A 26,332-nucleotide genomic window follows, 5' to 3' on the forward strand; every position below is an offset into this window, starting at 1 on the left:
TTTAGTAGTACCTTGGAGAGGAGAGGCAGAGGAGGAAAGGCATAAACTGATAGATTTTTCCAGGTGAAGGACAGGGCATCCACTTTCCAAGCTTGTTTGTGGGGAGTCCTTGTACAGAATTTGTCCAATTGGTAGGTCTGTGGGGAGGCAAATAGGTCTATATCTGGGCTCCCCCATTTGTTTATCAACATGTTGAATGTCTTTTGTTCCAGTTTCCATTCGTGTGGGTCCATGAAATTTCTGCTTAGATCGTCTACCAGTTTATTTAGCTTTCCTGGCAGGAATTGAGCCTGTAGGTGCACTTGGTAGCTCAAGGCTGTGTGCCACAGAGTCATGGCTAGTCTGCAAAGAGTGTATGAGTGGGTTCCCCCCTGATTGTTTATGTACTACATAATGGTGGTGTTGTCTGTCTTTACCATTAACTGTCCTGGAAGAATGTGGTCCTTGAAGGCTGTCAAAGCATTCTGTACAGCAAATATTTTTTTTTATTGACATGCAGGTGCATTTGACCTGGGTTAGATTTGCCCTGAATACACCCTGCCAAATGAGCCCTCCATGCATAGTCTGATGCATCTGTTGTTTGGTTTGGGCAGCAGGGGGCAGAGTGAATGGCAGTCCCTTGTTTTGGTGGCAGGCCTCTTCTCACAAAAGGAACTCTAACTGTAGGCAAGGTATGATAGGAATCATAGCTTCCAGATCCTGAGAATGTTGACACCATAGGCTTTTTAGATACCATTGTAGTTTCCTCATATGCAGTCTTGCATATGGAATTAAGAGAATGCAGGAGGCCATGAACCCCAAGGCTTGCAATATTTGTCTTGCAGATAGCAGGGTCTTTGTGGCCATTAGTTTGAAGTAAGCTGTCAAATGAACTTGTTTCTCTGGCGTGAGGAAAGCCATCTGGGAAGTTGTGTTCAAGCTTGCTCCCAGGAATACAATTTGTTGGCAGGCTACCAGATGTGATTTCTTTTAGTTTATGGTGTACCCAAAATATTAGGGTTCAACCAAACACCCTAATAATGGGTGACTTCAATTATCCCACCATTAACTGGGAAAACTACTTGTGTACCAACTCCTTAGCTTAACACTTTCTGCAATTCATAAACTCCAATGCCCTGGATCAACTTATCCACACCCCCACCAGGGGCAACAATGTCCTAGACCAAGTCTTTACCAACATGAGTGACCGGTGTTCCACATCTGAAGTCAACTCCTCGTTGGTCCGATCTGACCATAAGCTAATCACCCTTGATATCCACATCCCGCCTCCACCCCCCATTAAGGAAACCACGGTAAAAAAATTCTCCAAAGCCAACTTCATGCTTCTTAAGACAGAAGTGGTGAACTTCATGACACCCATGCAGATGGACAATACAGTTACAACTGCTGAATCCTACACAAATGCATTCTATAAGCACTTACACGAGTGAATGGATTGTGCTATCCCAAACAGAACCAAGACTCTATCCTTCAAAAAAAGGAAGCCAATCTGGTGGTCCCCTGCCATAAGCAAACTGTACAACAGAAGGAAGAAACTGTTGCAAAGTGGAGGAGCTCCCTGGTCAGCCTCAGTAAGAAGCTGAGATCCCTTATAAGATCCTCCAAAGCTAGCTATGAAAACAAAATTGCCACTAATTCTAAGGACAACCACAAAGCATTCTATAGCTATGTCAAGAATCTCGATGGCAACACCCAGATCTGCTCTGAGTTACAGCACAACGGCATGAAAATTACAGAACCAACTGATATTGCCAACATCCTGGCAGATAGGTTCAGTGCTAACTTTACCCCCCCCCCCCCACCTCCTAAAGGGCCCATAGCTATATAGGAAGAATACAGAGTCCCTGTAATCACAACTACGCAGGTAAAAGCTGCAGTCTCTGAAGCCAGAAACACAGCATCCATGGGACCAGACAACATCCCAGGCTGTGTTTTACATGAACTTCAGAAAAAACTGGCTCCCCACTTAAGCACCATGTTCAATAATAGCCTCGCATCAGGCTTTGTGCCCACTGAATGGTGCACAGCAACAGTTATCCCACTCCACAAAGGGGGAGCCACCACCTATTAGCCTGACGAGCCTGGTCTGCAAGGCCATGGAACGTATCATCATGGAACTCATAAACAAAGACATTGGTAACCTCCAAACTCTGGATCCCACCCAGTTCGGGTTTGTGAAAGGCAGATCATGCCTCCTGAACCTGATCGACTTCTTTGAGGCAGTCACCAAAGCCGTAGATTAGGGTAAGGTGGTTCACACAGCCTATCTTGACCTCGCCAAGGCTTTCAACTCCATCCCCCATTCTGGAATTATAGCTAAACTCACTAAACTAGATATAAATCCCTACGTCACAAGATGGGTTGCCAACTGGCTCACTGACAGAACCCACACTGTAAAAGTTGCAGACTCCAAATCTGACCTCAAAGCAGTGACAAGTGAAGTACCACAGGGTCCCATCCTGGGACCTCTCCTGTTTGGTATCTACTTCTCTGAAGTACAGGCTACCACACAAGGTCTCTGGTTAACAAAGTTCACAGATGACTGCAAACTAGGAGCCATAGTTAAGTCCCAAAATGATGTGGACATCCTACAGAAGGGCCTCGCTGAGACAGATGCCTGGTGTCAGAGCCATGGCCTCAAGCTCAATGCCAAAAAGTGCAGTGTCATCCCCTTTGGTAAAAACTCTGTACCCATGAACTACCACATAGGCAGCAATCTACTTAACACCGAATGTGTGATAAGAGACCATGGGACAGTAGTCTCTCCTTTGATAGTCACATCGTCACAGTAGTCAGGAAGTCCTTCTACGTGGCACACCTCATCATAAAAGGATTCTCATCATAAAAGGATTCTCATCCAGGATAAAAAAGGTCATTGTTCCCCTCTACTTGACACTCATTGGACCCATTATAGAGTACAATGCCCCTTTTGGAATGAACAATACAAGACATCTGCAGCAGCTGGAAAGGCCACAGAAGTACCTCACAAAGAGGATTACAGTACATATTTCCCAGATTAATAAATTTATCCTAAATTAAGACAGCTGGGCTGTAAAGTCCGTAGTCCTGAAACATAATGTCTGAGCATAGATATGCTCTTTCCAGGTTCTCGAATATCTAAAAAAAACTACACCCCACCTAATCCAGTGACTGGTACAGCTGTTTGATTGCTACCAAATTTGTTTCCTCTTATCTGTTCACATTATAACAAAGTTTCCTTTTGCAGACAGCTGTGGTAGTTCGGTTCTGAAAATAAGCTTCAAGTTAATTTTTTCAGAATGTCGGTAGTCAGGTGGCTTACCGAAGCCACATCTGGATAATTGAACTGAGTACCAAAATATTTAGAAGCGTAAATATACTGACGACGAATAGTTTGTTGTTTAAATAAGGCACAAAACTGACAGCGAGGTACGTCGTGGTCAGGGCCTAGGCAGGGAATACAGTACAAATGAAAATCTTTATGAGGTATTTTCTTTCCACAAGAAATACAATTATTGACTTTTACTGACATCGGTTTAGAGCAAGAAAAAGTTTCCCCAAAGGGGTACTTAGCTTTAGTTGAAGACTTTGGTTCTGAAACTTGAAAATGAAAATTTCAGGAGTCGGCCTACCGGCAGTTGCGAACTGCTTCTGCTTTGGGCAATGCACGACAAGAAAGCCTGATGTAATTGTGTCGACTGCATGTTTTATACCCCTGATGACCTGATGTCATGGAAGAAGTGACAGCATCCCAAGACATCTCAAGACTCTGGTATTCAGGCCGGCTGAGGGCTACCTGCAGGCAGATAACCCAAATGTGATGACTGCAACAGTGAAACATAAAGAACATCTGTGATCGACTGTGGGGCAGCTTGCTTGTTGAAGGGTAGGGCTGTGTGTGTGTGTGTGTGTGTGTGTGTGTGTGTGTGAGTGTGTGTGTGTGTGTGGAGGAGAGGTACCTTTGCCAACACAAGGGAGAACACTGCTGTGCTCAGGTCTGACTGTGCTAATGAGTAATTTAGAGATATGATAATTAAGCCTTTCTCACTGTGGGCATAGCTGTCTCTGAATCACATTTTCTCACCATCAGTCAATTCCCAACAATAGTGAGGCTTTTTCTGAATCCCAGCCATCTTCCCAGAATACTCACAATGATATGCAAACCAAGATTTTGCTGACACTCTTGCTATTGTGATATGTGATATGAGTTCTTGCTCACAGTACATATTTCCCAGATTAATAAATTTATCCTAAATTAAGACAGCTGGGCTGTAAAGTCCGTAGTCCTGAAACATAATGTCTGAGCATAGATATGCTCTTTCCAGGTTCTCGAATATCTAAAAAAAACTACACCCCACCTAATCCAGTGACTGGTACAGCTGTTTGATTGCTACCAAATTTGTTTCCTCTTATCTGTTCACATTATAACAAAGTTTCCTTTTGCAGACAGCTGTGGTAGTTCGGTTCTGAAAATAAGCTTCAAGTTGATGGGAGATGGCTACAACCTTATCCAGCAGGTTGCAAACCAAATATGCATACAAAACAGTCAATGTTTGCAAGAACGGAGAAAACAAGCGTTGCTAAGCAGCACGGATAAAGAAAAGTTAGCTTGACAATAAGGCTGATGAATCAGGCCTAACAGCACACTAGAAATAATGAAGTGATGTCAAATGTTCCTGTTAGCTGAAAGAAATGACAGGCAATACTAAGCAACACAAACATGACATATAAAAGCTGTGTATTATTCAATGAAAAAATATCAGTTTTTGAAACTACTGGAACTGAAAGTAGATGCCTTGTAAGAATACTGGAACATGACAGTTCACACAGAAGTGGTGTAAGGAAATCATATAATATAGAATTTGAAGAAATTTCAGATATCTCCTGAAAATACACAGTTGGTCTAGTAGAACACTCAACTGGTTAACAAAAGTGAGTACTCAAATAAAAAAAAATACAAGTTAACATTTGCTTGTAAAAAGTCATTAATAGAAATTCAAAATTTATACACCTGTCTGTCAGAGAAAAAACCTCATTTACATACAAAAGTACCTCACCAAGAGGATTGCTGGCCTCAAACATATGTCCTATGCAGCCCGACTGAAAAAACTCCGGCTGTACTCGGTGGCATATCGCTTACTTAGAGGTGATCTCAGCCTGACTTACAAAGCCATGTCCAACTTAGAATTGATGGACATGCTCCACCTAAAGAAATCAAAGTCACTGCGAGCCACTCGCTCTAGTGAGCTAAACCTCGTCACAACAACAAATAGAACATGCTGGAGGGACAGATTCCTGTCACAGAGACTCCCCATGCTTTGGAACAAAATTCCAAACTACATTAGGCAGACTCCCTCACTAACACTCTTTAAGAGAAACCTTGACGAGTGGATGGGTAACAGAAAATACACCCCTGGGATCACTTCATTGGCTCTGCTTGACAGAGGATCAGTTAATTAATCAATGGAGCGGTGAAAGCCGACACACTCTGGCTAGGCTTATAAATGCCCTCAGGCAGACAGCCTAGTACCTGCCTATGAACCTATACACTGCTAGGTCACATGGAAAAGCATGCCATATTTATTTCTGTATAGCATTATTTAGTAATATATGCATTACTTTCCAGTACAATTACGATTTGAGCTGTGCTGCTGTAATTCTGCTGACACGTCTGATGGTCATTCCCTGCTTCTTTCTGCTTTACTTGTAGCTAGGAAATTACTCATGCAGAATTGGGCATTACAGTATAGGAAATGTAAATGAAATAAGCAATTTAATAATTATTTTCAAATCAGTTTCGTAAGTAATGTGAATGTAATGTGGACTCTGAAAATGTATATCTTTAATGTACTGTTGTACACCAGAACAGATTCTGTTCTGGAAAGTGCTACTCTAAAAACAAGGTTGTTTTCTAAATTTAATGAAAGAAATTTCCATGTTTGGAAACTCGTGGGGTCATTTATTTTAGAAAGTGCATCATGCAAAGTTAAAAAAAAGAACCTGCCATGTACAAACCTCATTAAAAGCTACTTAATAAAATTAATTTAAAGCATACCTAGAGGGAGATGGCTTTCTGACTGATGTGCTTTTAGAGGTCGTCTTTTTTCTGGCATGTGGTCCAGGCTTGCAGGCTGGCTTCCACACTTCTCTTTATTCCTGGAATATAAACATGACATGGAATCAAAACTGACAAGGAATCAGAAACTCCTCTGGAATATTCCTCCTTAGCTTAAAACAGAAACAAAGCTCAAAATATTAAACGTGACCATCACCAACTCAGGAAGCTGTAATTAGTACATTCCTCTAGAAATCACAAACACGTATATGTGGGAGCATTTGTTGACCTATATTTCCCTTTTATGTACAAGAATAATTCTGACTATATAATTCTAGAAAAATGGTAAGGCTACACATATTGTTCAATCAGTAGTTCAAATACAAGCAAATTGTTCAGGGATGAAGCCAGGAGTTTTGGAATTGTACCTCAACTTGTGCACTTAAATCCAGAATGAAACCCCCAGTCTCAGTTGTAGTCCTTCCACCTTCCCCTGGATAATACATATTTTTGGACAGCTTATGTCTCTGTATTGCAAAAAAAAGGCTATCTAGACATTGTGAAATAAAATACATAACAAAATAGTCAATAAAAACAATGTAAACATTCCAGGAAATTGTTTTGAATTAGATCTCACGCCAAAAAATAAAGGTCTAAACTAAACTACAGAGTACATGATATATGCCTGCCTACTTACTTGACTCATGTTGCAGTTTCTTCTTATCTGCCCAGAAGGTATGTTTACTCCATCTTTCAGGCATTGCCTTACCACAGGTATGACGTTTTAGCATTTTTACTTTGTTTTCTTCACTTGTGATTTATATCATTCTCATACTCACTGAAAGATAGGACAAACAGACACTGTCTTCCTTGATGATGGTTTCCTGACACACCAGTCCCTGACAATATAAACAGCCATCCTAGAAAAAGTACTAAGCCAATAAAATTCTCATTTAATTTATGAATGGGGAAGTTCAAAAAGGCATGCAAAACTTTAGATGGAGGGTGTGTTGCCCTCTGTACTGACCTAACCATAATAACAAAAATGGCACCATGTACCCTTAAATTGGCAAAGGCACTTGAAGTATTGAGGAAAGGCAAGAGAATATTTTAAGGGGTACACAGCATTTAAAGTTGTGCCTTTATAAACAGAACTGGGTGTAGAAGCATCCAACATGGTAGACAATGTTTATAGGGCAGATGGTGCACGCTGCAGCCCAGCTGCGAACCCTCAGGATACCCAGGGCATACTTTGTGGTGTTTACTGCAGGCTGTGTACTAGCCAGCTAGGTGCTGTAAAGCAATAAAGCCCTGGCTATGTCCCAGACAGCTTGGATTCAGTTAGTGGCTTGACTAACTGACTGTACTGGCAGGGAGGATAGGTGCTGCCTATCCTGGGAGGGAGATGGATTCCTGGCCAAATATACCTGCCACTCTGATGTCATGGGATGAAGTTCTGACACACTGCTAGTGGGGACTGATTACCAACTACCTAAGCTGGTGATAGGAGCTCCTGTCCTTGCATGAGAAAGAGTGCACATCTCTGGATGGATTGGGAACACTAGCAGTCCCAGCAGTGGTGCAGGGTACATACATCAACTTCAAGGGAGGGGTTAAGATCATAACTAAAAAAGGCTGTCTATTGCAGGGATGCTATCAAGAGTACAACCACCCCTCTATGGCTGCCTGGATGATGGCCTCCATACAGGCTCTCGCTCTGGTGAATCTCAGGATGACTCTCACTGACAGGGAACATATGTGGCCATGTACCACCGGGGAGGCTCAATGGTTGGTGGACAGAGAAAAGAACAACATACAGAAATAGAAAAAAAATATTGCAGATTGTCTGCTAGTAAGGACAACTCATGCTGGAAGCATTTGGAAAAGAGAGTTAATGTCTACAGCATGAAGTGTAATCTGTATGTGCTTGCCACTTCTAGGCACAGAGATATCCGAGGAGGTGCTTGATGGTGAAAGGTAGCACAGATATACAAGCTATCCACATGTGCTTGCACATGTTGTGGATGTGCTCAGTGGGAGAAGCACAGTTATCTAGCACTGTAGCCGTAGCAGTAAGTATATGAGCTGTCCACAAGTTGCATAATCAAAGTCATGCATAAACCAAAAACAATACACTAACAGACCCAGAGCAATGTTATACATCATCCTGTATGAATATCACTTAGCCCTGAGAGATATAAAAAGGTACACACTAAGTTATCACTGAACATCCATTTTAAGGATAGTGCACCATGTGACCAGTGGTATACAGAGGGTATCCAAAATATCGCAGTGTGTCCTGGGGCATGCAGAGGGAGCACAGCAAATCAGCTCTGTGCACCCTCTTGTCTGAACAGCACATGCACTGGGATTTATGGATGCTGTATAACAAGCTTGCCTTGTGTGTGGTCTTATATAAGCATCACAAAGTATGCCCTGTGGTATCTTGAGGGTTAATAGCAGGGCTACAGTGTACAACAGTCAGTATAAACAGCACATAGTGTACCTGGGGTATCCTGAGGGCTTGACAGTAGGGCTACATCTTGCATTCACTTGTTAAACAGCACACAGTTTGGCATAGGGTATTCTGAGGGTTCACAGCAAAGCAACACTGTGCACCCTCTTAAATAAGCAGCACACCATTTGATCTGAGGTACACTATGGATTCCCAGAAGGGATGCATAATGCATGTCTTGTATAAAGAGCACAATGTGTGTCCTAGAGATACCTTCAAAACATTAAATGCTTTGAATATTGACACCAAGAAGATCCACCCAAAAAGGTTAAAATACAAACTCCAAAAATTATATATATATATATATATGTATATATTAATAATAAAATAAAGAAAACATGCCTCTCATCTGACTGCTAAATATATGTATCAACTCCAAGACTATATCACAGTGAAGAAAAGGTAAATACCCTGTCTCTGCCCTACCATGATTTCAGGCAACTGCTAAAAGGCTGGTCAATTTTTGTATAAACTCCATGCACTTTGCCACTGTGTATCCTCTCATATGAAGTGTACAGATTGTGCCCTGGGGTATCCTGAGGGTTCACAGCAAAGCAGCATTGTGCACCCTCTTGTATGAAAACTAAAGTGCATGCTCTGGGGTATACTTAGAGTTCACTGTGGATCCTTTGTACGTTTAATATGTGGTGTGCTCAGAGGTATGATGAGAGTAAACAGCATATCAGCACTGTGTACTGTCATATATGTGTAAAGTACAAAGTGCCCTAGGACACATCTGGGTGCAGAGCAATGCAGAACTGTGAACTCTATAATACTACAGTGCCTGTGAGTGCACATGGACTCTTCAGAGGAGAGCCCTTGTGTGTGGGGGATGGCTATATACATTATGGTACTTTGTTACAAGTACATCAGAATGAGCTACAGTGTACAGAAAGTTAATGCACTGTGATGTATTCTTTCTTTCTGCATGTGACGCCTCATCTGCATCTTATGTGGGATTTTTCATTAATGCCACAATTTACAGAGTCCTCCCATGCAGTGAATCTGTACTGAACTGAACCGCTATCACTATGTCTTATTATAGCTGTGAGAACAGTTACGGTGCCACAGTGCATACTGGCTTAATTTATCTACTTATTTTTATACATTTGTAAACCTGCTGGACATGTCTCCCTGTTCAGGGATGACATGGGAGGAAGGTCTGGTTAAATGGCTTGCTCACAGTAATGGAGGAGGCACATGCAGGTGGAATGACTCAAACCATTTGTCCTTTACTTACAACAAGCAGCTCATTAACAGTTCGGAGGCTTAATTCTTGGTAGCTTTACATGTGCGACATGGTGTGAACACCTTAACACCTTTCACTGATGAGCTAAATATATATATATATATATATATATGTGTGTGTGTGTGTGTGTGTGTGTGTGTATACGCTACAGAATCCTGAAAGCCCAAAATACTGAAAACTTAAAATCCTGAAAACACACAAGATGCCAACACTCACTATATTCCAGCATAAGTACATACAGAAACATATTACCCTTCAACTATTTGGGGGGGGGGGGGCTGCTCCCCCCCGCTACTTAAATATATCAACTCCGAGATGGCACTTCACTACACTAAGTACAATCTCACTTAAAAACAATAATATAGTTTGTGTTTTATTTGTTTCTGTATGTACTTGTGCTGGAATATAGTAAGTGTTGGTGTCCTGTATGTTTTCAGTATTTTGAGTTTTCAGTGTTTTGAACTTTCAGGATGTTGGGTTTTAGGATTCTGTAGCTCTGCTATACATATATATATATATATATATATATATATATATATATATATATATATATATATATACACACATATACATACATACACACAGACACACTTTGGACTGCAACACTTTCTGTTTTTATTTGTGTCACAGTACAAAGTGTTTTTACAGCTGTTAACATTGTCCGTTGATGCTTCTGAAGCAGCTCTATTCTGTCAGTCTTGAATGAGGCGATGAATACCATGTCTCTACATCTGCTTCATAGTCCTTACTACATTATTATGATTCACCAGTCACAGAACCCAATTATTTCTGGAGTAAATCAGAGTAATTGTATACAGAAATGAAACATGAAATCTATAAAGTATTACTGTTCTCATATTCATCACTTACTACACCATTTTTGCAGTCATATTTTGTTACAGGTAGTGCTTCACCCAGCTGCCTACCCATGACCTCAATGGTCATGGCTTGGTGTATCCTCCACAACACCTAACTACTGCAAGCTGAACAGCCAAGAAGTCTTTACCTAAGATGTCTGCATAGTCAAACAATGGAATCAATTATCTTTTAGCACACATGACAGTGCCGCTAAACAAGACTTAAAAGTCTTACTTAGCACTAAGTAGGACTGTAATTGTGTACCTATTTGACCTACCTGAAGAGTCACTATGTTTTCAGACTTTCCTCTAAATTTTACCAGATCTCCTCTCCAATCCTTGCAGTGCACCCCTCTGTCTCACATATCTGTGTGATTTACTACCCCGATCCTTCTACTATAGTCACTCTTTCCCTTTTTTCTTACTCAGACCATCCATAATCATTGTAAGTCCAACCCTCTTCAGCCTGTTGTCCTTTCCTATACCTTTTTGCCACAACACCTTCCTTCCCCTCTCACGGTCATCTCTTCCATTTCTTGTTCTTTCCTCTGTCCACTGTTAAGTTAGCCAACCCAAGTTACTTCCCCTGCTGCTGGTACATCAAATATCGTACAACTGTCAGCAGCACTATATTTATAACTGTTATTTGTTAATGGAGTATGACTATAGGAGAAATGCTAAAGTGTCATAAAGCATGCTTTGTATAGTTGTATTTGCTTGCATTTAACAGAAACTACATCAAATTTCCTGTTGACACACTTGCTATTTATGGTGAATAAACATGTCATCAACTTGTACCTATAGTGATGGTAACAGTATATATACTATACGGCTGTCTTTGTTCTTTCTTAGATTATATATCATATACGATGCAACAAACATCAAATTAAAGCTGGCATTTTTCTTTTAACTTTTATTTAATAAATGTTGCACACACAGTTGTTTCCATTACTGGCACAGTAGTGCCTATATGTTCCTATTTATATACTTAATTTTTACACTATAGACTTTCTGGTACTAAATATTTTATGCCTGGCTTATTTCTCATAGAGTCCCTCGATGGACCTCTAAGTCAATCAGAAAAATAAATGCATACACACACATCAGTTTTCATGATCTATTTTCAGTGGCCTCCTAGAATAAGGAGGTGATGTAATGGGCATTTCTTAAAATGCATTTATTGGCATTTGATTACCAAGATAGTCCACTTGGCCTTGACAGTCCATTTTTAGTGGAGACCTGGGGAGAAAAGCTCCAAAACAAGTAATAATATAGAACAATTAAAATAAAATATATACAGGCAAGTTAACCTCAAAGTTTAAAGATACGAACAATTGTGAATTCATACATAAATGTGTACATACAAAGAAAATGTGAAATAGCAGAGAAAAGAAAATACAATTTTTACAGGGTAACTGACTTCAGAGGTTTGACATAAATATGAAAATGAAAATCATGCATCACATTTAGGAGGCACATACATACAAGTGATGGATGTGTAAAGATAACTTTTGGGGAGGACTGGTGAAGGTATAGGTGTAGAATTAGAGGAGAAGGGAGATTTGCAGGAGTGTTTTGAGAGGGAGAAGTAGAGCATGTATAGGTATAGAAAAAGGAGAAGAAACGGAGATTTGCAAAAATTGAGAATAGAAGGAAAAAGAGACTGAAGATATAGAAGTGAAGATAAAGTTTGTTACTGGAATATGAGTAACTAGGTTATATGATAGTTACAGGCTAGTGTATGATGGGTTAAAAGTAGGTGTAGCGAGGAAGAATACGGTTAGGCTTTAAATGCAGGTGCTATAGAGCAGTTACAATTCCAAATAGAGGAGAGAGAGTTATATAAGGAAGTTTTAAAAGGAGCAATATGATGACTGGATCTAACTGTGAGGGGAAGAGAGTTCCAGACTCTAGCTACAGAGTGGGATTACAAACGTTGTCCAGCAGGACATTTTGGTTTATGTATTTGCACTATATGTTTTTTTATTTCTTAGATCTAAGGGACCTGTTAGGTAGATAGTTGCTGAATAAGGTAGTGAGGGCAGGACGTACTGAGGGTTTATGTACTATTTTCTGGGCTGAAATTAATTGAATATAGGAGAGAGAATGTGGTAGTTCCAGCCAATTTAGAGACTGTAAAGCTATACAGTGATGAGTACAGTAAGAACCATTAACAGCAAATTTAGATATTTTTGTTGTAGCAGGTTTATAATTTTGATTTTAGGGCAGAGAGTGAGTTGGTGAATAATGGAGCACCACAGGTAAGAGAGGGAAGAAGATCATAGGAGGTTACTAGGCTAATGGCCCCAGGGCACTTAGAAGCCCAGCCAAGTTCAACCTGTGTTCTCAAGGGTGTCTGGTTCAAGCAGACACTAAAATCAGCACCTATTGCCCCTGTCCAAGAGGGCCACAGGTGGACCCCTGGGGTGAATTTCCAGTTACTCATCCAATCATCCAAACAGCAGTTAAATACGGCCAGTGAGGGACTTTGTTTATAAAAAACATAAGTAATAGCAAGGGTCTTTTAGTGTTAGGATTAAGGAAGTTGTGTCTATACAGCAAGCTAAGCTTTTGGCGATTTTTTTTAATGTTGTATAAAACATGTAGATCGAATTTTAAGTGTTCATCTATAATAACCCCTAGTAATTTAGTAAGGACAACTATTTCAATAGAAGTATTGTACTGAAAGAGTATAGAAAATTGGTCTTTGTTTAAGAGAGAGTTTTTCTTGGGAAGAAAATAATTAGCTTGGTTTTGTTAGGAGTGAGAAGCAGGTGATTTTTGGTAAGCCAATTTTCAACAGAGGAAAGTGCTATTTGGGTGATGTGCTGGAGCTTGGGTATAGAATTGGTGGAGCAAACAATTGTGGAGTCATCTGCATATTTTTTATTATTTATTTTAACATTTGTTTACTGGGAAAGTCCGACAGGGTCAGAGTCCATTTTCAACAGCGGCCCAAGGAGAAACACTCCAGACATGTCTTTGGAATTGGATAATAGAGCCTTGGGTAAGAATTAAGTGCAGAATTCTAAAACAGTAAAATCTAATAGTTTCCAGTACTTTCCCATTAAAAAAATCATTCTCCAACAAGTGAAACTCTATTGCTAAAACATTAAAATAAACACAAATTCTTGAAAAAATATTACTGTAACTTAGGCCACCTAATGTTTATCAGCCATGCAATCAAACATAAAATGTATGGCAAGCAGTTGTTTTTGTATAATTTAAGAAATTGCAGCAAGCATGCACTGAACACTGAGAAAATTTCAGACTGCTGCAGCTTAAAGGATTTAAAGGATGATTGCTGTTAAAAACTAATACATATATATATATGGATCACATTCACATTACCGAAAGTACAATTCTCCGAACTACATTTTGCCGAGATCATAACTCCGAATTTACACTTCTCCAAAACAGCACTTTGCTGAAATGGAAAACAGTTAAACCACATTAACTAATTTTCTCTAATTTTTGCAGGGGCCAAGCCCCTGCCACACCCCCTGCTAATTAGATATACTAACTACGAGATCACACTATGTTGACAACAGTGTATATACACTGCAGTTCGATCGCAAAGTGTCATTTTGGAGAAGTGTAAATTCAGAGTTATGCTCTAGACAAAATGTAGTTAGGAGATCTGTACTTTCGGCAATTTGAATAGTGAATATATATATATATATATATATATATATATATATATATATATATATGTATATATATATGTATATATATATATATATATATATATATATATATATATATATATATGGGTCTCCTTCGGTAGATCGAACTTTTAAATGTTCGAAGACGATATCACTGAGACCATAATTTCGAACATTTAAAAGTCCGAACAGACTGACTGGAGATCCACGTACAGAGCGGAATGGGAAGATTTCCCATTTCCGCAATGTAGTGCGATCTCAGAGTTGGTATATTTAAGTAAGGGGTGTGGGGTGGAGGGGGCTACAGCAGTTTAATTTTGTTTATTTTTTTTTGTTTTTTCTTTTTTTCCTTCAGTGTTTGAACTATTACAAGTTCGAACATATGGTCCCGGCCATATTTGGTTCGAACTTGTAATATGTTTGATTTACTGAAGTAGATCCATCTATATATATATATATATATATATATATATATATATATATATATATATATTTCTTTTTTTTTTTAATTATTTTGCATGCTGCAGTGTACTGTTGACTCTTCAGTACTTCAGTAGTTATTTCAATCAATTGTTTCTTTTTTTCTAACCCAAAATGCTATAATGAGGGTAACACAGTGATATCATTCTTTGCCTGTACTTTCTCTTTCCAAAAATATACTTAGTGTCCTTAGAACATGAGATTATCATGTTCTACCTTCCCATGAATTTTTTCTTGGCATTTACTTAGAATGGCCTTTTTCAGAAGTACTGCCTACTTTGAGACTCGCTGTGCAAGGTATCTGAAATGTTCGAGGGGCACTCTCTGGTTTGTAGTCTTTGTCATGTTTTGTATATACTGTAATAAGCCACTTCCTTTTCATCTGTAAAACAGTCCTTAAATTAGAATTTTCTGAATACATTAAATATCAGGTAGTTTGCCATTCAGTCTCATTCTGTCACAGATATTAATTTTCTTCAGTCTGAGACTACAAAATACATGACTAGTAAAAATCCAAAATATAACTAGATTTGTTGCTCCAGATGGAGGAAAACAAGTAGCTAAAAATCCCCAGAGATTCAATAAGCTGATGATCCCAGTGAAAGGGAAGGAATAAGGGGCTACAAACACAGTGACACGTAAGGAATAAGGGGCTACAAACACAGTGACACGCAATTTTCTTTAGGCAAAAATCCTTACAATAGGATGTGTAAGAAGATAGAAGGGTGATTCAAGAACCCAGTACGCTGCTCACTGACAAAGCCAAGCTGCTTAGGTGAAATGGGTATGTCATTCTACATAGGGCAGCACAGTGGTGCAGCAGAAACTGTTGTCCCTCACAGCAAGGTTCGATTTTCAGTTGGGGTGTTTCTCTGTGGAGTCTGCATGCCCTCCCTGTGTTCATGTGGGTTTGCAATAGGGTGCTCTGTTTTTCTCCCACATTCCAAAGACATGCAGTAGGTTGATTGGACACTCTAAACTAGCCATAGGTGTGAGTAGGCATGCGAGTGTATGACAGAGAAGAAATACTGCGGTTGGGCTAGCCACCCAGCAGTGTAAACCTTGGCTCTAGATGATTGTCACTGTTGAAGTGACACCCCAAACCCATGTGCAAAAATGGGAAAAGGGGTTGCAGATGGATGGATACTCTTCTATATATGACAGTACAGGGATCGATTTGAAGGAAGGAAAACACATGTATTAGGGTGCAGTTATCCAGTTGCAGCATAGGGTTGAGGAAGTGCGCTGGAGTTCCTGTGGTACAGGGTTTGATTTCCTGTGGTACAGGAAATCAAACCCTGTACCACAGGAACCCCAGCATAGGGTTGAGGAAGTGCGCTGGAGTTCCTGTGGTACAGGGTTTGATTTCCTCAGCCTTCATTTGCATAGTCTGTGACCTTCAGCAAGTCACTTAACCAGACATTGCTCTTAGGTCGCACTGAAAAGGGACTGTGTGTTCTGTGAGTTTACCTGGTTAACAAGTAGGTGTTACTATCCTTTAAAACAGCCCTGTATTGTGCTAATTGAGAAAGAATATCTTAAACATAGGCTGCTATACAGGCTCAAGGCTTTTCTTACCAAATTCCTACATACAACCAGTAAACAAAATATAATTGTAATTACTATATCAAATTTAGGGAAATGTTAAGTGCTTTGCCTCATTTACATTTTTAAGTGTGTCACATTCTAAGTGAGCCCTCATGTCTCTTAACAAAGTACAGTTACATAACACTGTTTGTGCCATACAAATAGGGTTAGTTTCAAACGTACTACTGTTTTACTGTTTCATATTTGCAATGGATAGGTACAATTTCTTCCAAAATACCATCTGCTTGTGGGTGTGCTCATGGCTTTCAGTCAAACTCTGTAAAAGTATCACCAGACATGCAGAGTACAGGAAATAACAGCTTCCATGCACAAAACCACCAATATGCAGGGTTACTGTTGTGTCAGCATATGAGTTATTAGACATGAGATCTTGCTTACTCTGCACTGCAAAGTTTATAAAATGTCAGCAAAACCAAAGGCAGATTTAAATATATATTTTTAATGTTGATATAATTATCATTTAAAAAGAGTCAATCTAAGTAAATGGGTGGAGACAGGCATATGTTTCCTATGACATCCTGTGTTGTGAAGCTAATCTCTGTCTGAGTTCTCTGAACAAGTCATACCTGATTTAAGAATGTCAATGTACAAACAAACATAAAAAAATCAACCTTTGTCTGGCTGAAAATAACAAATATAGGAAGCAGGCAAAGGCCAAATACTTACACATATGTGTCTGCTTCCTTAAGTTGTTATTGTTAGTCCAATAATTCATAACATTTCATCATTAGCTGTGAAAGTTTGTGAAGAGCAGGGCTAGTTGTTTTTAACTGTGAGTTTTCCATGAGCTTTTTGGAGTAAAGGGTGGACTTTTTATAGTCAAAAAGGTGGTGGGCATTTATACCAAACAATGTAAGTTTGCAGAAGGTTTCAATGAAGAAAGAGTAAGTGGGGGAGTGAGTGAGTCACTGAATGTGTGATGCATGTATGCATACTGCAAAATATTACAAGCATGAATAGGGTGTACAATTACTCCATTGCATATGATTTATTTTTGTTGGTAATCAGTCTCATTACTTGTGATTTTTGATTTTTTTTTCACTTTATGAAACCATATTTTCAGAAATCCCAAAGAGAATAACAAAAAAGAACCATAACGATCATGCTTGATGTGGGCTTGCAACATATCTCTCAACCTCTGGGCATTAAAAATCAGCACTGGCAATAGCAGTGGGTCAGAAAGAGTTATTTTTCAAAATTCTTTATATACTAGGCTGCTCTAGTCAGTGGTAGAGAGTCTATGTACAGGCTTAGTTTATGCATTTAATAAATTAAGTAACCATAAACAGGTCTGAACCGTAGAGTTGAAAGGTATGATTTGCAATGTCCATGCACAAAGAGTCCCTTTGCATGTTAGAATGTCTTTTACTGCGCACATTCTAAGGACTCCTGAATTCTGACATATTTAGAATATTTGCATTACCAGTACCAGCCAATATACATGGAAATGACAAGGCAACATGATGCATCAAACCCATATGTTCACCGTCTGCAAAATATATATATGCATATCTGATTGCATGCTATGGGCTATCAGGTGTACTTAATCAGGGCGCTTACATCCCACTTCAAGCAAAGATGAGACTCAAGCCTTTATATCTAGAGAAAGATATAACTCTTTATTTTAAAATGTGAGAAAATCATTTTTCCCCACATGATACAAGCATTACTTACAGAATTACAACACTGTTTTTAATACAAGCATCAGATTAAACATGTTTTTATAAAATGGTTAACACTACTATGCTGTCTCTCCATCCCAGTAAAAGATGTCTCATTAGAACAGATCATCTAAGAGGGAGAATAATGCTTGTAAAACACTCGGTAATATGGGTCAATAAAGGCTGTCTTCCATGTAATATTCACCACGACCAGAAACTCCAGAAGTCAGCTATATCCTTTTATTATACACGACATAGACAGATTTAGCGCTTTCATCTCCAAAACTGGAGACCTCATCAGAATCAATTAAAACAACACCCCCCCTGTCTTATATACACACAGTTCAATCAAAGTAATTAATTCAAAAAAATGTGACAAAAACAATAAAGTGGCTGGCAATTAAACAAATTAAGAAATTTCTATAGACAAGGTAAAACTAGGATAGCATTCCATATTCATGAATAATTATTGAAACATATATAGGTGTATGCATACACATCAAATAAATATATATACATGTGCCATAAAACATTGTGAATGATGTATTGAATAAATATTTATTTAAAACCATGTATATATAATTAAATTAAAATATTATGCTTTTAAATTAACAATAAATAATCAGTGAAATAAATCAGTGGATTTACATATGCTTCTTGGGGTCATTGGCTAATAGTTTTGGGGCTGGTGTTATGGATATGTGATCATTGAAGCCCTTACCACTACAGGCATCCAGCCTAAGTTGCCATATCATCTCCCTATATAGCAATTTTGTCTCCCAGTCACACCCCCTATCAAAATGATCGACAACCTCAACCACCCAAAATTTAAAGTCGGCCTTCTCACATGTTAAGGAGTGTCTATATAAGGCATTATTTTCATTTTTACGGTTTATATCTCTCAGATGTTCATATATCCTTTTTCTTAAGTGTCGTTCCGTTTTGCCAATATAGAACCCCCTACATGATTTACAATAAACTAAATATACCAAACCCTTGGTGTAACAACTATAATATTTGTTTGCTTTTAGTGTAATATTTAAACTAGGTAATGTTATATCTTTTTCTCCAGCTATAAATGGACACTGGGCACATCTACCACATCTAAAAGTACCAACTCTCTTAGAGACTGGTTGATTTTGGACTAGACAATTCTTTCTCTCTAAAATGTTTTTTATATATTGTACCCTCTCCTATAACTATAGGTTAGACAGTAGGACTCTTGGGACATTTGAGACATGGACCCAGTTCCATTTTATAGCTGGAGAAAAATATAATAACATTACCTAGTTTAAATATTACACTAAAAGCAAACAAACATTATAACATCTGAGAGATAAGGCTGGATGCCTGTAGTGGTAAGGCTTTCAATGATCACATATCCATAACACCAGCCCTAAAACAATAATTATTCATGAATATGGAATGCTATCCTAGTTTTACCTTGTCTATAGAAATTTCTTAATTTGTTTAATTGCCAGCCACTTTATTGTTTTTGTCACATTTTTTTGAATTAATTACTTTGATTGAACTGTGTATATAAGACGGGGGGGGGGGGGTGTTGTTTTAATTGATTCTGATGAGGTCTCCAGTTTTGGAGATGAAAGCGCTAAATCTGTCTTTGTCGTGTATAATAAAAGGATATAGCTGACTTCTGGAGTTTCTGGTCATGGTGAATATTACATGGAAAACAGCCTTTATTGACCCATATTACCGAGTGTTTTACAATTTGTTGTCTACTGGTGTATGGTTATTGGAGAATAATGCTTGCTAAACTATACTAAGTCAGAAATTGACCATGTAGACAACAAGTAAGGACTAGATCCAGACATTAGATGGGTGGTTTTAGCTGGATTTTCTTCTGTTACCATTTGCCAGAATAACAGCAGAGAGCTCACTTGAATGATTGTTTAGCTAAGTCAAAACAATGTGTGTAGCTGCACTGACAATAATGTGTGGAACTAACGTCAGAAGTTAGGGAATAATTCTCATCTGAACTGGTATCTTTTCACTTCTGGTACAATAAACTGCTAGTCTGCTGACCCTCATGTTTCAATTAACCAGCAAATGCTGCATTTTACCCAAACTTGTCCTGCCTATCCCTCCCCCTCGAGTGAATCACTGCCATTGAGAGATGTCATTAATATTATTTTTACTTAACTTGTTTTTATAAGTACAGCTGTTGAATGTGAATTTGTAGTTGTTGTGAAATATGACTTTATGTATGTTGTGACTTGTTGGGCTGTGATTTCATTGCTACACTGTTGAATATCTGGTTATTATTGGTTGGACTATACTTTGTGGCAACTGTACTGGGTTTTACCTTTGACTCTTTTTGGCTTAAACATCGTCTAGATTCATACAGTTTTATTTTGTTTAGTTCTTCAGATTTTCACCATGGTGTACTTGTGACAGTTTCTGACTCTGTTGGAGTAGGGGTTAGAGTGCAAGTCTCATGTTTCCATTTGGCTTGCTATATGATACTTCTTTCATGTAGACATACATCTTAACTGTCCAGAATTTCATGAAATGTCCAGATTTTGCCTTATATTTTTAGTCTGTTTGTACTTTTCTGGCAAGTCATTGAGGCTTGCAGTCACTAAACAATGACAGCCATTTTAGTTTCAGACTTCATATCCTTCGGAAAATGCAAGCTACTGTATAAGTTGTTGTTCTAAAAGCTTTCTACATTTACAAAAGCAATATTTAAAGTATGTCCTTGATTTTCTTCCCGTTATTTTTGGCTTTGTCCAGAATTTTTGTGCTAAGAGGTTGAGAGGCTTGTTGGTTACGTACATGCTTAGTGTTATTTATTTGAGATTAAGAGGTATGCAGATAGGTAATTTTAAACATTAGGTCCAGGAAGTGTACATTACTTGGTCAAATGTTAGAACTGAGTTAACTCTCTCCTAACCATTGTATAAGACACAGTTTATTTTCCCTATTTTCTCTGATGTCTGTTTCAGACTGGCTCCCCTATGACTCACCTGTACATTGGTCTCTGCAGAGGAATCAACGTTTCACTCCCCTACCACAAGGACATCTGCAAATGGTTTGTCCTTCATTCTGCGAGTTACTCTCTGCTCAAGGTTATGGGCATGGAATGGGACAAATGAGATAACTCCCCTCCACATACAAGCAGTCCCACCTCCTGGGAACGTGAGGTCTCTTACCCTGTCATGTAATATTCTGGCATATCATGTCACCTACTAATAAAAAGATGTCAATGAAACAGTACAAAACTCTGCTTCCCACCCTTGGTTTAAATAAAGGATTTCAGTGCTTAAATAAAGGAATTCAGTGCAGGGGGTGCTTAACCATTCCAGCCACCTCCAATCTTCAAGTGATTCAAGTCAGTTTCTAAATTTGGGCTATTGATGTGGCAGTACAAAATGCTGCTACCTCAGCTTTCCATACTAGCCTCCTAGTAAAGGTAATTTAAATACTAAGCTTCACAGTGAAGGTCAGGGTTTGATTCCCCCAAGGAACCATTCTGTGCATAAACTGCAGCATGTCTCAACTCTTGGTCTAATATCTTGCATTCAGTATTAGCCCTGAAAGTCTGCCACACTGCTGAACCAGTTTTATTCATTTTGGAGTCTAGACATTTGATGAGACTGTATGAACTGATACACAAAGTTATTTTGCTTCTACTATTTGAATTATCTATGACCATCTACTTAGCCAGGCTGCATTTACTGGAAGTAAATCTAAATGTAGCCATGTGTGCAGCTTTTTCACAAATAGCATGGAGCAACCACAAATGCCCCTGTACAGTAGCATTTCTGAGGAAAACCTGAACTATTTGTGCATATTAATTTAAATGCCAAAAGTACAAGACAGAAGATATTAAAGCTATTCATGTACCTTCTCTGTATTCTGGATCACCAGATACAACACACACACACACACACACACACACACACACACACACACACACACACACACACACACACACACACACACACACACACACACACACACATTATAAAATGCAGTGTATTTATCTTGCTTAGTTTTACCTTGCAGCATGTGGCCATTACAAAAAAAATAGTAATCAAGTGTACCTCATGCCCTATTTGTTCTGTTTTCCTAGCATTCCAGGATCTTAAAAAAATAAAGGATAAACCACTTTTGGTGAAAGTCTAAAACTGAACACAGTAAAAGAAAAGAAAAGAGCGAACTCTCTCAGGGCTTGGCCATGCATCAGTTTTTAACTACAGGTAATTTTCTTATTTACAGTGGTGCAGCCTTTACACAGCAGATGAAAAGAATGTGTTCCTTGCTCACAAGAGACAGTGCAACAAGTGGGTAGTAGCAGTAAAGCTGTTGCTCTGTACCTTTGGCCTTCTAGCTGAAAGCAACTATTCTTTGTTATAAATAAACTTAATGGACAGGAAATGGAGGTTCTTTGAGCAGATGAAGTTTGATTTGGGTGACTAACTTGTACATACAGCTGAGACTTTCCAGTGACCCAGCAGATGAAGCTAACAGGTTTATTGGACATGGGTGGGGGAGTAATCTAGACCACTGACATCTGCATGTAACACTGTTTCACTGCATTCAGTATGAAACAGAGCTGAAAGCAGGTTTAAAGCAAAGCATATTGGGAAGTAAGTGTATTGGTGAGAAGTTTGCTTAATAATGCCGCTGGTTAATGCATATTCTAGCCCTTACTGTGCACTTATAACTTATCACCATTTCTACTTTCCAGTGTAGCCCATCAGCCTGCTTTCAGCAACTGTTTTCTTTCAGGGACTCGATTAACTGCAGGTGCAACATTGGGAACTGCAGGAGTGATTAGGTTTGTAAGGGTATAATGCAACTAGGATATGATATGCTTAGTCAGGTTGGAAAATTACTTAAAAATAACAGACTGACATGGAAACACGCTAAGCGGTAAACCACAAAGGTGGTATCAACTTTTGCTTAATTTGAAGTTGATGTGCAGCAAGCTACTGGAAACAAGACAAAACATACACTATGACAGATGGATAACATTGCAGAAGTGAAACTTTAGGTAGAGCCTGTAAAGGGTAATGTTTGGCAGGTGCTGTTGCCAAGGGAGACGGCACATATGGAGTGGGCACTGGATTGAGGAGGAACACTGGCTACAACAAATTAAGAAGTGCCATCTGCTGGAAGTCTGTGTTGAAGAGGCCCTGTAGTATGACAGCTCAGTATGTGACAGAAGGTAGGAAACCATACAAGTGTTTTTTGTTTGTTTTGATACAGCAAAGTGCACAAAAATGATAGCTTGGCTGGCACTGAAGCCACAGACATAAAGTAGTAACTCACAAAGCTAACAGAGCCATTCACCTCAGTAATGAAAATACAGTGCAATGTCATATGATATAGGTGCTAAGCTCTTGGAAAGACCATGGATAGACTTTCACATCTGTGGTAAAAAAACTTACTACCCAGTCTGATCTGTAGAAACCATTACTTGTTTGTTTGTTAACTGGGTAGGTGAACTAGCTAATGGAGAATTTTCAGTCATGACTCATGTCATAAGGCAGAACACAAGTATGCACACTGGAATACATAGCAAAGGTATAACATTTTATAATGTTATTGTCCACAATGAAATAAAAGAATAAGAGTACAACACACACACACACACACACACACACACACACACACACACACACACACACACACACACACACACACACACACACACACACATGTTTAGCACTAATGTTCATGTCAGCCAACCAGAAACCAGGGCTTTCTTTTACTGCCTTAACCCACTGGATGCACAGTAGCACTCACCGGCCATACCCCGCCCAGCACTCAGAACCAGGTGATGTTTTACTAAATGCATGAATAGACATTTTGATGTTTTAGTCATATTCATCTGGAATTGTCAACATGCATAAGTGCTGTACTGGAAGTCTGACATATCAAGTTATGATATGTTATGGAAATAGGGTCATAGGTACTAAATATGCCATCCAGTCAGGAAACGAGTACGGCTTAGTTTTTCCGTTTGTGCCATATCCGACTATTTTGGTTGCTCAGTGTCAAAACATTCCCCTGCTGTAAAAGCACATCTGTGAACTGTCCCCAATTTTGGCTCAAATGTTTAACTCTGTCCCTCTTAATGCCTCCTAAAATTGGTGACTTATGCACAAAAGACCATGACTTGCACATAATAATCACAATAATTAGAGTTATAGACTTCTTTAACTTCAGGAAATGCATACTAAATCACATCATCTTATACTGTCAGTGTCTGATGTTAATAGTACTGTTAAAAGTTAAAGTGCCCCTTATTATTTCTGGATCTGTCCGTGACTCTGCTGTGATTAAGAGGTATGTGTATAAGTCATGAGTTTGTCACCACTCATTTTCAACCTTACAGAACAGAGAAGAATCAAACTGACAAAGTATTACCCCCAGGCACCCAGTTCCACCAGATCAACGTAAACTCAGAAAAATAGCACAGTGCAACTTCTCATGCCTCTGCATCAACTGACAACTACTGCTTTCCAAAACGGAAACTGCTCACACTTAATAACAACGAGAATTACAGCACTTCAAACTAAACTACACGTGAGTTAAGGTAGAACAGCAAGTAATGCTTACTGACATACTTTACAAAAAGCTTAAATTATAAAGTAATGCACATGTATGGAAATGAATGTAACTACCAATCACCCACAATGAATTATGTGCAACAGAAGATTAGGCAGGGACACCCTTTTCTACCTTCTCCTTTTGCTTTTGCAGGGGGGCAAGCCCTCCTGCACCCCCCACCCCTGCTACTTAAATATTCCAACTATGAGATCGCACTACATCAAGAAAGGGGGTAAACTACGATTAGACAATGAATATTCATGCTGTCACAGGCAAATCTGCATGACATGTCAATCATCCATCATTTGCATGCTACATCACAGCCAGTTATGATGTCAATCACTCTAGCCACATCCATTCCTGCATGAAATGGCCGGTGGGTTAAGATAGCACAACAAAGCCAAAACCAGGCTAATTCAATAAAAGTACAACACCCAGCACACGTATGTGTAGGGCAAGTGTCAATAAAAAAATATAAGCATGAGAAGGCTGCTGCTTGATGAAGCCAGAGCTATTACTCACTTAACATTAGTGAGACTCAGTTTTAAGTACATTACAGAAATGAAAGGTAACAAGCTGACTCACCTGTTTTTATGGATGCAGCCCACTACAATTTGTCTTCAGCCCTAACACAAGTACTGCAGAACCACTACATAGCATACATGTGTGTGCGTGAGAGTATAAGTGTGTGTTTTCTTGTCTTTCACAGCTGGCATTAACTGACCAATTCAGTGAAGCTTTACTGTTACATGAATAAAACTAGCAGTAGTAATTAACTGTACAATGCTACAAGAATCAGACAAGAAGCATTAATAAGCCAAACAAAAAGGATGCGGTCTTAATAACTACAGTCAAATGACTCACTGGGTTAGCATACCTGTGTCTGTTGTTTCATAAACAGCATGCTATACGATTGTCACTGACACTGTTCTAAATCATAAGAAGGAAACACTGCTTACCTTAAAAGGTTCCCCTGTATCAGAGCCTGTTCATGCGAAAGTCCGTTGGCAATATTTAAGCTCAGTCGCTTTGTGATTTCTTTTTTTTCTTCTGCTATTTGACTCTGATTGACTATAGAGACGAATTTCTCTTCTGTGACTCTGAGTGGAAGTGCTCTGTTGACTGGATGGGAAATAACTGTTCCACTCTGCTGAGACAGTGACTTGCGATTCCCCACATAATACATGACTAATGCAGGGATGTTGTCAAAGCTCTCCCGCTCCAACTGATACTGCTCACGGGTGTAGGCATCATTAAGTTTGATGATAACTTTGTTGATTCGGAAATGCTGAGGGCTGCTTTTCCAGAGGCAAGTCAAAACAAAGTTCCCTGGGCTGGAAAGTGAATCCCTGATCAGGAAGTCTCCATCTCTCTTTAGTACACTTTCTGCTACCTAAAACAGAAAACATACGTAGTGTGAAAATGTATTTAGGATTTATTTCCTCTGCTGAGATGGGTGTGGTATTTGCCAGGCTTGAGCTTATTTTTCCTCACTGACTACAGTATTTCCTAATCTGTTTACAGTCTAGGCTACCTTACTGATTTTCTACTGCAGTGACTTGGGATAAAGATAGGCACCCCTACCTCAAGGGGTCAGTTTCTTTTTCAGTCTGTTGGACCCAGCAGTGATCTATCTCTGAGATGACATGGGGTCTTCAACAGTGCTACCTTTAACCAGATT

At 39.0% G+C, this 26,332-nt stretch overlaps 1 protein-coding gene across 2 annotated transcripts in view; it reads right to left on the reverse strand.

The window, feature by feature from the left end:
* Positions 1 to 26,332, reverse strand: part of BCAR3 (BCAR3 adaptor protein, NSP family member) — a 738,013-nt gene that overhangs the window by 95,073 nt on the left and 616,608 nt on the right. For both annotated transcript variants that reach the window (XM_044085684.1, XM_044085685.1), the window contains 2 exons: positions 25,611 to 26,044; positions 6,035 to 6,135 (listed from right to left, as the gene is read on the reverse strand). In XM_044085684.1, coding sequence (XP_043941619.1) covers positions 6,035 to 6,135; positions 25,611 to 26,044 — 535 coding nt within the window. The remainder of the gene's footprint in view (positions 1 to 6,034; positions 6,136 to 25,610; positions 26,045 to 26,332) is intronic.

This window comes from Protopterus annectens, chromosome 10.part0 (assembly GCF_019279795.1).
Source record: "Protopterus annectens isolate FY-2018-M chromosome 10.part0, PAN1.0, whole genome shotgun sequence".
Taxonomy (NCBI): domain Eukaryota; kingdom Metazoa; phylum Chordata; order Ceratodontiformes; family Protopteridae; genus Protopterus; species Protopterus annectens.